The sequence below is a fragment of the Triticum aestivum genome, chromosome 7B (genome assembly GCF_018294505.1).
Source record: "Triticum aestivum cultivar Chinese Spring chromosome 7B, IWGSC CS RefSeq v2.1, whole genome shotgun sequence".
Classification (NCBI taxonomy): domain Eukaryota; kingdom Viridiplantae; phylum Streptophyta; class Magnoliopsida; order Poales; family Poaceae; genus Triticum; species Triticum aestivum.
In genome coordinates this window covers 147,905,527-147,918,926 of record NC_057813.1, presented here as the reverse complement: position 1 = coordinate 147,918,926, position 13,400 = coordinate 147,905,527, and the positions used below count along the sequence as shown (strand labels likewise).

Genomic DNA, 13,400 nt, shown 5'->3' with positions numbered 1-13,400 from the left:
ATGACTATCTTGATTCTGTCATAAATTTGTCATAAATGTACATGCATGACAGAAAACGTGACCTACTGTGACAAACATGTATCATCACGGAAGTGTATTTTTTTGTAGTGATGTGTGAATACATAGACAAACAGAGTGTCACTAGTATGCCTCTACTTGACTAGCTCATTAATCAAAGATGGTTAAGTTTACTAACCATAGACATGAGTTGTCATTTGATTAACGGGATCACATCATTAGAGAATTATGTTATTGACAAGACCCATCCGTTAGCTTAGCATGATGGTCGTTTAGTTTGTTGCTATTGCTTTCTTCATGACTTATACATGTTCCTATGACTATGAGATTATGCAACTCCCGAATACCGGAGGAACACTTAGTGTGCTATCAAACGTCACAATATAACTAGGTGATTATAAAGATGCTCTACAGGTGTCTCCGATGGTGTTTGTTGAGTTGGCATAGATCGAGATTAGGATTTGTCACTCCGATTGTCGGAGAGGTATCTCTGGGCCCTCTCAGTAAAGCAAATCACTATAAGCCTTGCAAGCAATGTGACTAATGAGTTAGTTACGGGATGATGCATTACGGAACGAGTAAAGAGACTTGCCGATAATGAGATTGAACTAGGTATTGAGTTACCGACGATTGAATCTCGGGCAAGTAACATACCGATGACAAAGGGAACAACGTATGTTGTTATGCGGTTTGACCGACAAAGATCTTTGTAGAATATGTGGGAGCCAATATGAGCATCTAGGTTCCCCTATTGGTTATTGACCAGGGATGAATCTCGGTCATGTCTACATAGTTCTCGAACCCGTAGGGTCCGCATGCTTAAGGTTCGATGACGATCGGTATTATGAGTTTATGTGTTTGGATGAACCGAAGGTTATTCAGAGTCCCACATGTGATCGAGACATGAAGATTGATATATTGGAAGGCTATGTTTGGACACCGGAAAGGTTTTAGATGAGTTCGGGTATTTTCCGGAGTACCGATGAGTTACCGGAACCCCCCGGGGGCTTAATGGGCCTACATGGGCTTTAGTGGAAGAGAGAGGAGGCAGCCAAGAGGAGGGGCGCCACCCCCCAATCCCAATTCGAATTGGGAGGGGGCGGTCCCCCTTTCCTTCTTCTCCTCTTCCCCTTCCCCCCTCCTATTAGGACTAGGAAAGGGGGGAACCTATTCCTAGTAGGAGTAGGATTCCCCCCTTGGGGGCGCACCATGAGGCTGGCCGGCCCCATCCTCCCCTCCTTTATATACGGGGGAGGGGGCACCCCATAGACACACAAGTTGATTCTTAGCCGTGTGCGGTGCCCCCCTCCACAGATTTTCACCTCGATCATATTGTCGTAGTGCTTAGGCGAAGCCCTGCGTCCGTAACTTCATCATCACCGTCACCACACCATCGTGCTGACGAAACTCTCCCTTGGCCTCAGCTGGATCAAGAGTACGAGGGACATCACCGAGCTGAACGTGTGCAGATCACGGAGGTGTCGTGCGTTCGGTACTTGATCAGTTGGATCGTGAAGACGTTCGACTACATCAACCGCGTTACTTAACGCTTCTGCTTTCGGTCTACGAGGGTACGTGGACACACTCTCCCGCTCGTTGCTATGGATCACATAGATAGATCTTGCGTGATCGTAGATAATATTTTTGAAATACTGTGTTCACCAACAATGGCATCCGAGTCAGGTCTATGCGTAGATGTTATATGCACGAGTAGAACACAAAGAGTTGTGGGTGATAATAATCATACTGCTTACCAGCATGTCATACTTTGATTCAGCGGTATTGTTTGATGAAGCGGCCCAGACTGACATTACATGACCGCGTTCATGAGACTGGTTCTACCGCCGTGCTTCGCACACAGGTGGCTAGTGGGTGTCTGTTTCTCCAACTTTAGTTGAATCAAGTGTGACTATGCCCGGTCCTTGTTGAAGGTTAAAACAACACACTTGATGAAAAATCGTTGTGGTTTTTGATGCATAGGTAAGAACGGTTCTTGCTAAACCCGTAGCAGCCACGTAAAATTTGCAACAACAAGTAGAGGACGTTTAACTTGTTTTTGCAGGGTATGTTTGAAAGAAATATGCCCTAGAGGAAATAATAAAGTTGTTATTTATATTTCCTTATATTATGATAAAGGTTTATTATTCATGCTAGAATTGTATTAACCGGAAACTTAATACATGTGCGAATACATAGACAAACAGAGTGTCACTAGTATGCCTCAACTTTGACTAGCTCGTTAATTAAAGATGGTTAATTTTCCTAGCCATAGACATGTGTTGTCATTTGATGAACGGGATCACATCATTAGAGAATGATGTGATTGACTTGACCCATCCGTTAGCTTAGCACTATGATCGTTTAGTTTATTCCTATTTCTTTCTTCATGACTTATACATGTTCTATGACTATGAGATTATGCAACTCCAGAATACCGGAGGAACACTTAGTGTGCTATCAAACGTCACAACATAACTGAGTGATTATAAAGATGCTCTACAGGTGTCTCCAATGGTGTTTGTTGGGTTGGCATAGATCGAGATTAGGATTTGTCACTCTGCGTTTCAGAGAGGTATCTTTGGGCCCTCTCGGTAATGCACATTACTATAAGCCTTGCAACCAATGTGACTAATGAATTAGTTGCGGGATGATGCATTACGGAACGAGTAAAGAGACTTGCCGGTAACGAGATTGAACTAGGTATTGAGATATCGATGATCGAATCTCGGGCAAGTAACATACCGATGACAAAGGGAACAACATATGTTGTTATACGGTTTGACCGATAAAGATCTTCGTAGAATATGTAGGAACCAATATGAGCATCCAGGTTCTGCTATTGGTTATTGACCGGAAGTGAGTCTCGGTCATGTCTACATAGTTCACGAACCCGTAGGGTCCGCACGCGTAACGTTCGATGACAATCGGTACTATGAGTTTATGTGTTTTGATGTACCGAAGGTTGTTAGGAGTCCCGGACGTGATCACGGACATGACAAGGAGTCTCGAAATGGTCGAGACATAAAGATCGATATATAGGAAGGCTATGTTTGGACACCGGAAAGGTTTCAGATGAGTTCGGGCATTTTCCAGAGTACCGGGAGGTTACCGGAACCCCCATAGACACACAAGTTGATTGTTTAGCCGTGTGCGGTGCCCCCTCCATGGATTTCCACCTTGGTCATATCATTGTAGTGCTTAGGGGAAGCCCTGCGTCGGTAACTTCATCAACACCGTCATCACGCCGTCGTGCTGACGAAACTCTCCCTCGACCTCAGCTGGATCTAGAGTTCGTGGGACGTCACCGAGCTGAACGTGTGCAGATCACGGAGGTGCCATATGTTTGGTGCTAGGATTGGTCGGATCATGAAGACGTACAACTAAATCAACCGTGTTGTCATAAGGCTTCCGCTTTCGGTCTATGAGGGTACGTAGACAACACTCTCCCCTCTCGTTCCTATGCATCACCTAGATAGATCTTGCGTGATCGTATGAATTTTTTAAAAATTACTGCGTTCCCCAATAGTGGTATCAGAGTCAGGTCTATGCGTAGATGTTATATTCACGAGTAGAACACAAAGAGTTGTGGGCGATAATAGTCATACTACTTACCATCATGTCATACTTTGATTCGACGGTATTGTTGGATGAAGCGGCCCAGACCGACATTACGCGTACGCTTACGTGAGACTGGTTCTACTGACGTGCTTCGCACACACGTGGCTAGTGAGTGTCTGTTTCTCCATCTTTAGTTGAATCGAGTGTGGCTACGCCCGGTCCTTGTTGAAGGTTAAAACAACACACTTGGCGAAAAATCTTTGTGGTTTTTGATGCGTAGGTAAGAACGATTCTTGCCAATCCCGTAACAGCCACGTAAAACTTGCAACAACAAAGTAGAGGACGTCTAACTTGTTTTTGCAGGGCATGTTGTGATGTGATATAGCCAAGACGTGATGATATATAAATTGTTGTATGATATGATCATGTTTTCTATAAGTTATCGGCAACTGGCAGGAGCCTTATGGTTGTTGCCTTATTGTATGCAATGCAATCGCCATGTGATTGTTTTTACTTTATCACTAAGCGGTAGCGATAGTCGTAGAAACAATAGTTGGCGAGATGACAACGATGCTATGATGGAGATCAAGGTGTCGCGCCGGTGACGATGGTGATCATGATGGTGCTTTGGAGATGGAGATGAAAGGCACAAGATGATGATGGCCATATCATATCACTTATATCGATTGCATGTGATGTTTATCCTTTATGCATCTTATTTTGCTTAGTTCGACGGTAGCATTATAAGATGATCTCTCACTAAATTTCAAGGTATAAGTGTTCTCCCTGAGTATGCACCGTTGCGACAGTTCGTCGTGCCGAGACACCACATGATGATCGGGTGTGATAAGCTCTACGTTCACATACAACGGGTGTAAGCCAGTTTTGCACATGCAGAATACTCGGGTTAAACTTGACGAGCCTAGCATATACAAATATGGCCTCGGAACACTGAGACCAAAAGGCCAAGTGTGAATCATATAGTAGATATGATCAACATAGTGATGTTCACCATTGAAAACTACTCCATCTCACGTGATGATCGGACATGGTTTAGTTGATATGGATCACATGATCACTTAGATGATTAGACGGATGTCTATCTAAGTGGGAGTTCTTAAGTAATATGATTAATTGAACTTTAATTTATCATGAACTTAGTACCTGATAGCATTTTGCATGTCTATGTTGTTGTAGATAAATGGCCCGTGCTACTGTTCCGTTGAATTTTAATGCGTTCCTAGAGAAAGCTAAGTTGAAAGATGATGGTAGGAACTACACGGACTGGGTCCGTAACTTGAGGATTATCCTCATTGCTGCACAGAAGAATTACATCCTGGAAGCACCGCCAGGTGTACCACCCGCGCCAGCAACTGCAGACATTGTGAATGCCTGGCAGTCACGTGTTGATGACTACTCGATAGTTCAGTGTGCCATGCTTTACGGCTTAGAACCGGCACTTCGACAACATTTTGAACGTCATGGAGCATATGAGATGTTCCAGGAGTTGAAGTTAATATTTCAAGCAAATGCACGGATTGAGACATGAAGTCTCCAATAAGTTCTATAGCTGCAAGATGGAGGAGAATAGTTCTATCCGTGAACATATACTCAGAATGTCTGGGTACCACAACCACTTGACTCACCTGGGAGTTAATCTTCCTGATGATAGTGTCATTGACAGAGTTCTTCAATCACTGCCACCAAGCTACAAAAGCTTCGTGATGAACAATAATATGCAAGGGATGGATAAGAAAATTCCCGAGCTCTTCGCGATGCTAAAAGCTGCGGAGGTAGAAATCAAGAAGGATCATCAAGTGTTGATGGTTAACAAGACCACCAGTTTCAAGAAGAAGGGCAAAGGGAAGAAGGGGAACTTCAAGAAGAACGGTAAGCAAGTTGCTGCTCAAGTGAAGAAGCCCAAGTCTGGACCTAAGCCTGAGACTGAGTGCTTCTACTGCAAAGGAACTGGTCACTGGAAGCGGAACTGCCCCAAGTATTTGGCGGATAAGAAGGATGGCAAAGTGAACAAAGGTTTATATGATGTACATGTTATTCATATGTACCTTACTAATGCTCGCAGTAGTACCTGGGTATTCGATACTGGTTCTCTTGCTAATATTTGCAACTCGAAATAGGGACTACGGATTAAGCGAAGATTGGCTAAGAACAAGGTGACGATGCGCGTGGGATATGGTTCCAAAGTCGATGTGATCGCCGTCGGCATGCTACCTCTACATCTACCTTCGGGATTAGTTTTAGACCTGAATAATTGTTATTTGGTGCCAACGTTGAGCATGAACATTATATATGGATATTGTTTGATGCGAGACAGTTATTAGTTTAAATCTGAGAATAATGGTTATTCTATTTATATGAGTAATATTTTTTATGGTCATGCACCCCTGATGAGTGGTCTATTTTTGTTGAATCTCGATAGTAGTGATACACATATTCATAGTATTGAAGCCAAAAGATATAAGTTTAATAATGATAGTGCAACTTATTTGTGGCACTGCTATATAGGTCATATTGGTGTAAAGCGCATGAAGAAACTCCATGCTGATGGGCTTTTGGAATCACTTGATTATGAATCACTTGATACTTGCAAACCATGCCTCATGGGAAAGATGACTAAGACTCCATTCTCCGGAACTATGGAGCGAGCAAAAGACTTGTTGGAAATAATACATACCGATGTATGCGGTCCGATGAGTGTTGATGCTCGCGACGGGTATCATTATTTTCTGACCTTCACAGATGATTTGAGTAGATATGGGTATATCTACTTGATGAAACATAAGTCTGAAACATTTGAAAAGTTTCAAAGAATTTCAGAGTGAAGTGGAAAATCATCATAACAAGAAAATAAAGTTTCTACGATCTGATCGTGGAGGAGAATATTTGAGTTACGAGTTTGGTCTTCATTTGAAACAATGTGGAATAGTTTCACAACTCATGCCACCTGGAACACCACAGCGTAATGGTGTGTCCGAACGTCGTAACCACACTTTATTAGATATGGTGCGATCTATGATGTCTCTTACTGATTTACCGCTATCGTTTTGGGGTTATGCTTTAGAGGCGGTTGCATTCACATTAAATAGGGCACCATCTAAATCCATTGAGACGACACCTTATGAACTGTGGTTTGGCAAGAAACCCAAGTTGTCGTTTCTTAAAGTTATGTGAAAAAGCTTGAACCTGATAAGCTCGAACCCAAATCAGAGAAATGTGTCTTCATAGGATACCCAAAGGAGACTGTTGGGTACACCTTCTATCACAGATCCGAAGGCAAGATATTCGTTGCCAGGAATGGATCCTTTCTAGAGAAGGAGTTTATCTCGAAAGAAGTGAGTGGGAGGAAAGTGGAACTTGATGAGGTAAATGTACCTTCTTCCGAATTGGAAAGTAGTTCATCACAGAAATCAGTTCCAGTGATTCCTGCACCAATTAGTGAGGAAGCTAATGATAGTGATCATGAAACTTCAGATCAAGTTACTACTGAACCTCGTAGGTCAACCAGAGTAAGATTCGCACCAGAGTGGTACGGTAATCCTGTTCTGGATGTCATGTTACTAGACCATAATGAACCTACAAACTATGAGGAAGCGACGATGAGCCCAGATTCCGCAAAATGGTTGTAGGCCATGAAATCTGAGATGGGATCCATGTATGAGAACAAAGTGTGGACTTTGGTTGACTTGCGCGATGATCGGCAAGCCATCGATAATAAATGGATCTTCAAGAAGAAGACTAGCGCTGACGGTAATGTTACTGTCTACAAAGCTCGACTTATTGTGAAAGGTTTTCGACAAGTTCAACGAGTTGACTACGATGAGACTTTCTCACCCGTAGCGATGCTTAAGTTTGTCCGAATCATGTTAACAATTGCCGCATTTTATGATTATGAAATTTGGCAAATGGATGTCAAAACTGCATTCCTGAATGGATTTCTGGAAGAAGAGTTGTATATGATGCAACCAGAAGGTTTTGTCGATCCAAAGGATGCTAACAAAGTGTGCAAGCTCTAGTGATCCATTAATGGACTGGTGCAAGCCTCTCGGAGTTGGAATAAACGTTTTGATAGTGTGATCAAAGCAGATGGTTTTATATAGACTTTTGGAGAAGCCTGTATTTACAAGAAAGTGAGTGGGAGCTCTGTAGCATTTCTAATATTATATATGGATGACATATTGTTGATTGGAAATGATATAGAATTTCTGGATAGCATAAAAGGATACTTGAATAAAAGTTTTTCAATGAAAGACCTCGGTGAAGCTACTTATATATTGGGCATCAAGATCTATAGAGATAGATCAAGACGCTTAATTGGACTTTCATAAAGCACATACCTTGATAAGATTTTGAAGAAGTTCAAACTGGACCAGTCAAAGAAAGGGTTCGTGCCTGTGTTACAAGGTCTGAAGTTGAGTGAGACTCAATGCCCGACCACTGCAGAAGATAGAGAGAAAATGTAAGTCATTCCCATGCTTTAGCCATATGTTCTATCATGTATGCAATGCTATTGGGTAACGTAGTAATTTCAAAAAAAATCCTGCGCTCATGCAAGATCATGGTGATGCATAGAAACGAGATAGGAGAGTGTCGTCCACGTACCCTCGTAGACCGAAAGCGGAAGCGTTATGACAACGCATTTGATGTAGTCGTACGTCTTCACGATCGACCGACCCTAGTACCAAACGTACGACACCTCCGCGATCTGCACACGTTTAGCTTGGTGACGTCCCACGAACTCACGATCTAGTAGAGCTTCGAGGGAGAGTTCTGTCAGCATGACGACATGATGACGGTGATGATGAAGCTACCGACGCAGGGCTTCGCCTAAGCACCGCTACGATATGAACGAGGTGGATTATGGTGGAGGGGGGCACCGCACATGGCTAAAAGATCAATGATCAACTTGTGTGTCTATGGGCTACCCCCTCCCCCATATATAAAGGAGTGGACGAGGGGGGAGGGCCGGCCCTCCTATGGCGCGCCCTGGAGGAGTCCTACTCCCACCGGGAGTAGGATTCCCCCCTTCCCTAGTAGGACTAGGAGAGAAGGAAGGGGGAGAGAGGGAGGAAGGAAAGGGGGGCGCCGCCCCCCTCCTAGTCCAATTCAGACCAGAGGGAGAGGGGGCGCGCGGCCTACCGTGGTCTCCTCTCTCTCTCTCCACTATGGCCCAATAAGGCCCATACACTTATCGGGGGGTTCCGGTAACCTCCCAATACTCCGATAAAATCCCGATTTCACCCAGAACTATTCTGATGTCCAAATATAGGCTTCCAATATATTGATCTTTATATCTCGACCATTTCGAGACTCCTCATCATGTCCGTGATCATATCCGGGACTCCAAACTATCTTCGGTACATCAAAACACATAAACTCATAATACCGATCGTCATCGAACGTTAAGCGTGCGGACCCTACGGGTTCGAGAACTATGTAGACATGACCGAGACTCATCTTCGGTCAATAACCAATAGCGGAACCTGGATGCTCATATTGGTTCCTACATATTCTATGAAGATCTTTATCAGTCAAACCGCATAACAACATACGTTGTTCCCTTTGTCATCGGTATGTTACTTGCCTGAGATTCGATCGTCGGTATCTCAATACCTAGTTCAATCTCATTACCAGCAAGTCTCTTTACTCGTTCCGTAATGCATCATCCTGCAACTAACTCATTAGTTACATTGCTTGCAAGGCTTATAGTGATGTGCATTACCGAGAGGGCCCAGAGATACCTCTCCGACAATCGGAGTGACAAATCCTAATCTCGAGCTATGCCAACTCAACAAGTACCATCGAAGACACCTATAGAGCACCTTTATAATCACCCACACTACTGGAATCAGGATCTTTGCCGTCAGCCAGCTCTTTGCCGTCTGCTAGCTGACGGCAAAGAAGGTCTTTGCCATCAACTTACAGAAAGCTGACGGCAAAAAAAAGCGGACGACAAAGGGAGTGTTTGCCATCAGCCTGCTCTTTGCCGTCAGCTAGCTGACGGCATAGAATCTTTGTCGTCTGCTAGCGGACGGCAAAGATGATGGGTGGCCCACTAACGAGAACGATCTAACGGATATTATTTTTGCAGACGGCAAAGAGTCCGAAAGCGGATGGCAAAGAAAATAATCTAACGTGTCTAACGGCCGCCCTCGCCCCCAGCAGGCGACAAAGAATAAACGCATCCATGGACACGGATCGATGACTTGGCACACACCCACCCACGGCCCACACAGCCCCGAGCCCTATCCACGATGCACACACACCCACGCCCAACCCACGCACACACAACCACGTTGGATCCCATCTCTCCCGTCTTCCTCGATCCCCTTTCTCCATCCCACGCCGCTGCCAGATTCCGGCAAACCCCGCGGTTCCCCACCACCTAGCTCTCCTCCCCGAGGTCACCTCTCCCCGCTCACCATCTCCACTGACCGGTTTCTCTCCTCGCCCAGGAAAGCCACGCCCAGGCACTGGTGGTGGTGCACCGCGAGGAGGCCCCAGCGGCGTCGAGCTGCTGTTGCTGCGGGCACAGCGACGTCGGCGTGGTCAGGATGGTCGCAGCCCTTCAAGATTCTCAATGGCGGCATCTCGGCGCTGATGGCAGAGTCGACGGCGAGCATCGGCGGGTACATGGCGTCGGGGTACCGGAGGGTGGCTGGCGTGCAGCTCTACATCAACCACCTCAAGCCCGCCCGCCTCGGCGACCGCATCGAGGCCAAGGTGAACCCCATCCGGTACCTCCACCCCGACGCGTACTTGGACAAGGTATGTGTGCCACCACTGCCGCCGCCGACGCCGGCGTGTCCCCGAGTGACTCCGTGAGGTTCTGATTGGTTTGGTGTCTGGGTTTTGGTATGCAGGACCAGCTGCTGGACGCGGTGCATTGGATCTGGCAGGCGGTGAGGCTCGCCTGCGGCCTGCTCTGGGGCACCGTCCCTCTCGTCGGCGCCTTCTGGATCGCCCTGTCAGTCCCTCCCTCCCTCCATCCTCAAAGCCCCAACCTTCTTCTTTCCCTTCAGACATAGGCATAGATTCAGGTTCATTGTTAACTGAATTCGTAAGCTCATCTCACACTGAATTTGGGACCTCTTTCCCATCGTGTAGTATAGTACTAGCAAGTCAGTCACACATGAATTAGTAGATGATCTAGCGATTCTGTTAACTGAATTATTTTAGAAACCCGCTTTGTTTTGCCTTTCATTGATCACCGCGACAGGTCACAGGAGGTGAAGTGAGTGTTAAATTCGCTGCGAATTGGAGGCTCGTTAGCCTCGTCTCTGAGCACTCGTCACCAGCTCAGCAACAAGCATCGCAGTGGTTATGCGCTTTCTCTGATATTAGATGTGACATGAGCTGTTCAATCAGCTCTTTGTTTGGCGTGGCCGTCAGCAAACCAGCAAACCAACGCAATTGCCGCATATATGTAGTGGGATATGAACTGCTCTTAGTTTCTCTGTGCTCATTATTAGTTCAATAAATTGGCAAATGGCTGCTGATGTATGATTGACTGGCTTTGTTCATCTTGCTAGAGTTACTTGGAAATATTGACATTCTCAAACCAAATATGAGGTGCCCTTTATTCAGTCCATGGGAGTATATGTAAGTTGACTGCTTCAAACCCAATCTGTGCTTGCTGTTTAGTGAATAAATATGCTGGTAGAAAATTGCAAACTTCGTAATATGAATAAATATTTGATGGTAAGTTGCGATGAAGATTAAAATTGTATTCGCCCACAAAAAAGAAGATTAACATTTTATTACATACACTAATCTATCTAGCACCAATGTCACGCAGTCAATTTCCTTTATCCTTAGCATTTTTATGACATACCTTCTTCTATTTAGAATCTTTGGTTGCAATCAGTTCTTTTTTCCACAAAAAATGAAATCAGTTTCTTTTACTTTTAGCATATGTACTTAACAACTAAGGTGCCAGTGAAAAAGTAAATTTATTTTTATTTAGTATTTGGTGGATCCTCTGTTTTTATAGGTTTCGACATTGCTGCCTCCATATAGCTTTTTGTTGATATACGTTGATGGTTTGATGTGTCGCTCCTAGTCCGAATGTTAGTTTTTTTTACTGGACCTTCCTTTTTGACTGGATATTGTTTATATACGTGACTGATTCGTAATCCAGCTGAACTTTCTTTTCATGTACATGATGGAGTTTGCATCCATATATTATTGTACGTGTCGGATGATAGACTTGTACATTTAATTATGGTGCATGTCTTCGAATATACTCCCGTTATGCATGTTTTTTAGACTTATTTTAATATTATTGCTATTATTATGTGCGTAGTGCCGTGGAGATGAAATAACATGCTCGTGTACTAATTGACTATACGCTAGCCTGGCTTGCCATTGGAAGGTGGCGTATGGACTATGGACTCCTTTTTCTTAAGCTGGCCATGTGATTACTTTTGCCTATAAGCTGGCCGTGTCGTTGGGCGTGTGGACTCTGTACGCCCTTACGCCGCCATCAAGTTGAGGTCAATGAATCACTGCCGTTCATTTATCATAACTTTGTAATTTTGAATCTCCTCCTTTCGTTTTCTATCGTTTTAGTAATATTGAATCTCCTCCGTTCGTTTTCTATCATTTTAATAATATAATATATTTGATTTTGGTAGTACCGTTGAATTTGGTTGCTGCTGTTCATTTATGTATGTGAAGGAATTGGATAATGTGCTCTTTTTTTGTTTGCAAAATGAAGGACGTTGCATCCAGGTAGTGGGAATAGTTAGTCCTTGCTATCAATAGTAGTAGCATTATTCACTGTGGAGTGTGATGGAATTTGATGATCATCTACTTTTGCCTATCATCTACTTCTGATGTTTTCCCTGAAAGTGACACGTGATCTTCCTTTGTTTTTCTTTAGCTGATAGTATGATAACTGCTTGCTTGGCAGAAGTTATGGTTGTGATGTTTCTTAGATAAATAAAGAAACTGAGATTTAGTTCGATTTGGAGCGCCTCTTGTTGTACCACAGTTCCTTCTCTTAGAGTTGTATCTGTACTGCAGGTTTTGGATTGGGAGGGGAAGATGATCTTCTTTCAGTCTCTGTTGAAGTCAAACCCATCCATGCAAAATCTGTACTTAGTAGAATTAATCTAGATGAATATATATGCCTTGCAGTTTTATCGTGCATGCCATTCAACTAACTTGCTCTTGTCCATGCAGACGGAGTAGGAGGACGAGCAGTAGCAGCAAATCAGTCTGATGATGACGGGGTGCGGGAGGCAATGGTGATCATGCTGATGGCATGAAGAAGGCTGATGACCACAACCTAGACCTATTGGCATTTCGAGATGGAAAACATAGGCGGCATGGAGACAACAACCTGGACCACCCACCTCCCTTGCCTTTTTAATTTTGGTTGTGGTGGTTGCATCACCGGCGCAGTCGCAAATCAGTATGTAGTGTGCTTGTGGTGTTGGGTCTGGACTGTAGTGTCCATCCAGTAGGTTAGGTGCTTGTTGCTGCTAGATCCCATGATGCTCACCTAAGTTTTGTGTTATGTGGAGGCCAACCTTTGTGATCTTATTTGTCGACACTTGTGTGATCTCGTCTTACTTTGTGATACAGGACGTATGATATATATGTTTTTATGGATGATCTTGTCTTATTTTCCTGTGGTCTGTGTTGATATTTGTGATATATGCATGCGCTATACATATGAATATGAATTGCTGAACATACTGTAAATCAATGACAGAGATGGCAAAGAAGGAGATTTGCTGTCTGTGCATCTGGACACTTTGGACACTTTGCCATCTGTTGGCAGACGGCAAAGAAGCAAA

The 13,400-nt window shown here is 44.1% G+C and overlaps 1 protein-coding gene across 14 annotated transcripts; it reads left to right on the top strand.

Annotated features, from left to right (window-relative positions):
• The first annotated feature begins 9,817 nt into the window (after positions 1-9,817).
• LOC123155869 (uncharacterized) lies at positions 9,818-13,225 on the top strand. 14 transcript variants are annotated; one of them, XR_006477656.1, is made up of 5 exons: positions 9,822-10,362; positions 10,458-10,561; positions 11,127-11,196; positions 11,950-12,089; positions 12,781-13,225. XR_006477656.1 is itself a non-coding variant. In XM_044574016.1 (3 exons), exons 1-3 carry the CDS (start codon positions 9,849-9,851, stop codon positions 10,620-10,622), a joined length of 597 nt encoding a protein of 198 aa, XP_044429951.1. In that variant the 5' UTR covers positions 9,818-9,848; the 3' UTR covers positions 10,623-13,225. The 14 variants fall into 14 exon arrangements, 4 of the variants coding, with proteins under 4 accessions (XP_044429951.1, XP_044429950.1, XP_044429948.1 ...); XR_006477654.1 differs by having other exon boundaries at positions 9,823-10,362; positions 11,900-12,089; XR_006477658.1 differs by having other exon boundaries at positions 9,819-10,362; positions 10,458-11,196; positions 12,622-13,225.
• Positions 13,226-13,400: the final 175 nt, after the last annotated feature.

Coding starts and splice junctions, on each gene's coding strand:
- LOC123155869 (XM_044574016.1), top strand. CDS start 9,849: ATGCACACACACCCACGCCCAACCCACGCACACACAACCACGTTGGAT. Junction 9,968..10,049: donor AGATTCCGGCAAACCCCGCG/GTTCCCCACCAC, acceptor CTCCTCGCCCAG/GAAAGCCACGCCCAGGCACT. Junction 10,363..10,457: donor CCGACGCGTACTTGGACAAG/GTATGTGTGCCA, acceptor TTTGGTATGCAG/GACCAGCTGCTGGACGCGGT.